General features: G+C 38.2%; 1 protein-coding gene across 1 annotated transcript in view; it reads right to left on the reverse strand.

Moving 5' to 3' along the window:
* Positions 1–2,132: 2,132 nt before the first annotated feature.
* The window catches only part of LOC106877452 (uncharacterized), a 45,164-nt gene continuing 43,201 nt past the window's right edge, over positions 2,133–4,095 (reverse strand). The window contains exons 14-15 of the mRNA XM_014926355.1: positions 3,647–3,725; positions 2,133–2,245 (exon numbers count right to left, since the gene is read on the reverse strand). Of these exons, the coding sequence (XP_014781841.1) occupies positions 2,133–2,245; positions 3,647–3,725 (192 nt within the window). The remainder of the gene's footprint in view (positions 2,246–3,646; positions 3,726–4,095) is intronic.

The following is a 4,095-nucleotide window of genomic DNA, read 5'->3' on the forward strand; positions in this document are numbered from 1 at the left end:
ATATATATATATATAAATATCTCGTGGGTAAAGTACAAATCTGAAAAAGAAATACACTCTAAGTTATAGAGTAGTATAGGGCTGGTTTATGTGATTACTCTAGGTTTCACATCCATAAAGCATTTAGCTTTACGACGTATCATCAGATCCCAAAACCTGTTGGCTTAAAGCCACTCTACCGAGTGGCATTTTTAGAATGTGGAGGGGGAATATACCTTGCTACTCAATGTCAGCAACAGGGATTAACTCCCTTTGGCTATCGATCACCAGTGACCCTGTTATCTTGTGGGTTTCAATAGGCCAGCAGGAGTTAAGGATGGAAGTCCTTTGGAATCCTCACCTGTTCCGCTATGCATAGTTTACAGCACTTGGTCCCGTTTATGTAGGAGCCTGGATTTTGTAAGACTCCCCATGATATTGTGCATGGAATCCTGTCATCTTTCAGTTGCCATACATGGCTGGCTAATGAAATAACGTATCTCTTTTCTCGTACCCTGCAGGAGGACCTGTGGTTGGAGAGGTGTTGTTTAAACACATTCCCAGAACAGCCAACGTATCCCCATGGTCGAGGGTTGGTGGTGCTGTCGCTATTGGCGTTGGCGTTGCTGCTACTGCTTTTGTTGGTACTGGCGCTGTTGGTAACAAGTGAGGTCACTGGTGATTGTTGGTCAAAGGGAGACAATCTCTGTTGTTCACATTGAGTAGCAAGGTCCTATCCTCCTCCACATTCTAGAGAGGTCACTTGCTAGAGAGGCTCTAAGCCAACAGAGTTTGGGATCTGATGATATGCTTTATGGATGTGAAACCCAGGGTAATCCCATAAGCCAGATTTATCTAACTTTATTTATATTATATATATATATATATATATATATATATATATATATATATATAGGCGCAGGAGTGGCTGTGTGGTAAGTAGCTTGATATATATAAATATATATATATATATATATCATCATTATCATCATCAGTTAACGTCCGCTTTCCATGCTAGCATGGGTTGGACGATTTGACTGAGGACTGGTGAAACCAGATGGCTACACCAGGCTCCAATCTGATTTGGCAGAGTTTCTACAGCTGGATGCCCTTCCTAACGCCAACTACTCCGAGAGTGTAGTGGGTGCTTTTACGTGCCACCAGCATGGAGGCCAGTCAGACGATACTGGCAACAGCCACACTAAAAATGGCGTATTTTACGTGCCACCTACACAGGAGCCAGTCCAGCAGCACTGGCAACGATCACGCCTGAATGTCTTTTCACGTGCCACTGGCACAAGTGCCAGGGAGGTGACGTTGGTAACGATCACGCTCGAACGGTGGTGCCATCATATATTATATATACATATATATATCTTGCCTAAGTATTGCAACAGACTAATCACTTTGTGTAGAATTCAATATATATATATATACTTCAGAACAAAGTGTTAGATGAGTATAGAGTGATAATAAGAAAAAGAAATGACTCAGGAAAAACAATGGCTATTGTAATGACCTTCATTAGCTTACAGTTGTTTCTGCTACAAGATGCAGTGGACTCTTAGTTGACTGCCTGAATAACATCCTATAGCTTCATAACATAATCACTGTTTTTCCTGTGTCATCTGTTTCTTTTATACATACATATATATATAAATACATATGTATAATTTACAAGGAAAGATCTGGAGAAATAGTTACCAAGGTATGTATGTATGTATGTATGTATATATATATATTATAGCATCAGGCTGACTAAACCCTTGTGAATGTATTTCATACACGGAAATTGAAAGAAGACTGTCGTATATATGTGTATATTTGTGTGTGCGTGTGTGTGTGTGTGTGTGTGCGTGTGTGTGTGTGTGTGTGTGTGTGTGTGTGTGTGTGTCTGTTTTTGTACCACAACAATTGCTTGACAACTGATGTTGCTGTGCTTACGTTGCCATAACTTAGCGGTTCAGCAAAATATTCTGATAGAATAAGTACTAGACTTGAAAGAATGAATCCTGTGGTGGATTTGTTCGAGTAATAGCTGTGCTCCAGCATGGTCACAGTCACATGACTGAAACAAGTAAAATAATTAAAAAAAAACTATGCCATTTTAACCCTGAGCAAGGCCGGGTATGTCTGCTAGTATATAATAATTATTACCTGGGCTGTAGGTACTGCTGTAACTCAGCTGCTGTCCATGTGGTGTCTTTAGAAGTAATGACCAATAAGCCATCATCCTTCAGCAATTCCCAGAGTCGATAAAGCCAAGCTGTAAATAAATCAAATATATAGCCATTTGTCTGAGAGGAGAAGCATTGTAGTTGTTACTGGGTAATTTCTGATCAAGTAGACTTTTTAATCAAAAATAATTTATCCAGTTATACATTATATGTGTGGAGGCGCAATGGCCTAGTGGTTAGGGCAGCTGACTCACGGTCATAGGATCGCGGTTTCGATTCCCAGACTGGGCGTTGTGAGTGTTTATTGAGCGAAAACACCTAAAGCTCCACGAGGCTCCGGCAGGGGATGGTGGCGAACCCTGCTGTACTCTTTCACCACAACTTTCTCTCACTCTTACTTCCTGTTTCTGTTGTGCCTGTAATTCAAAGGGTCAGCCTTGTCATACTCTGTGTCACGCTGAATATCCCCGAGAATTACGTTAAGGGTACACGTGTCTGTGGAGTGCTCAGCCACTTGCACGTTAATTTCACGAGCAAGCTGTTCTGTTGATCGGATCAACTGGAACCCTCGACGTCGTAAGCGACAGAGTGCCAACAACAATTATATAATGTATCTTTCATTTTTAAAGATACTAAGAAGTTATTTGAGGGAGATTTGGTTGTTATTTCTAATCAGTCACATTTATAGCTAATGTAATTCAAAAATTTGGTTTCCATTGTAATCACATAGTAGATTTTCTAAGGTGTGTTGACTGAAATATATAACTTGACTTAATCTTTTAGCATTTGCACCGACCATATGGTCCAAATATTCTATCTGTTTTTGCTTTTTAGTTTTTTTTGTTCCGTTAGATCAGATTCAGCCTCTTGCAGCTATCCTATGTTGCTTACGACGTCAAGGGTTCCAGTTGATCCGACCAACGGAACAGCCTGCTCGTGAAATTAACGTGCAAGTGGGTGAGCACTCCACAGACACAGGCTGGAACCCTCGATGTCGTAAGTGACGGAGTGCCAACAAAACTGAACCTAAATAACTTTTATTGTATAATTGTAACCTCAAATAAGATCAGTTGTCTCATGCAGATCGACTATTTAGTTAAGAAAATGAGGTAACTTATTGTTAGAAAGATTTTTTGTTCTTATCAACCTTGTCTTTGGAAAATTATTCCCTATTTACATCTGCACAATATTTCAACCAGTTTGGTTGTTAATTAACATCAGGTGTCTAATTCCTGGATGTATTCTTAGCACCAAGTAACATTCAAACTTAGACCCTCTTACTTCTAAACTAAATGTAACAATGCTGTTAGTGCTTAAGAAGTTTTGAGTGAAGGTTTTAGACTAAGATGGTGAGACACAGTTTTATTCTTAGTTTTGATATAAACATCCTTAGTTCTAATCCAGTCTGGTACTATATACACATCCCAAAACAAGATATCCTATGGCAGTTGAGGGTTATTATTAATAATGTTAATATGTGTGGAACTTACCTTTTGTATTCTGTAAACGCTCAAGAAATGTGACAAGGACCATGTTGTGTGAACCCAGCTCCATGGATAACCAGGTTAACTGGAAGATGAATACATATATATTTGTAAATATATATATATATATATATATATATATATATATATATATATATATATATATATATATATTGAAAAAAGTCGTCAGAATTTTGGAATAACTTTCATTTATTTTATACATATATTACCGCTTTCGTTCGTCTTTCGAACTTGTCAAATATAATTCTGTGAAAATATAGAGATCTTGCTTATTTATATAAAACAAGTATTTTGGGGGGTTTTGTTTATAACAGAACATTGTTTTGTTTTTTTTTTGTTTTTTTGGGTGAGGCTTTGGAGACAATGGAAGATGTATAAGCAGATAGATAGATAGATAGACAGGCAGATAGAGAGATAGATAGATAGACTGGTAG

This window comes from Octopus bimaculoides, chromosome 8 (assembly GCF_001194135.2).
Source record: "Octopus bimaculoides isolate UCB-OBI-ISO-001 chromosome 8, ASM119413v2, whole genome shotgun sequence".
Taxonomy (NCBI): Eukaryota; Metazoa; Mollusca; class Cephalopoda; order Octopoda; family Octopodidae; genus Octopus; species Octopus bimaculoides.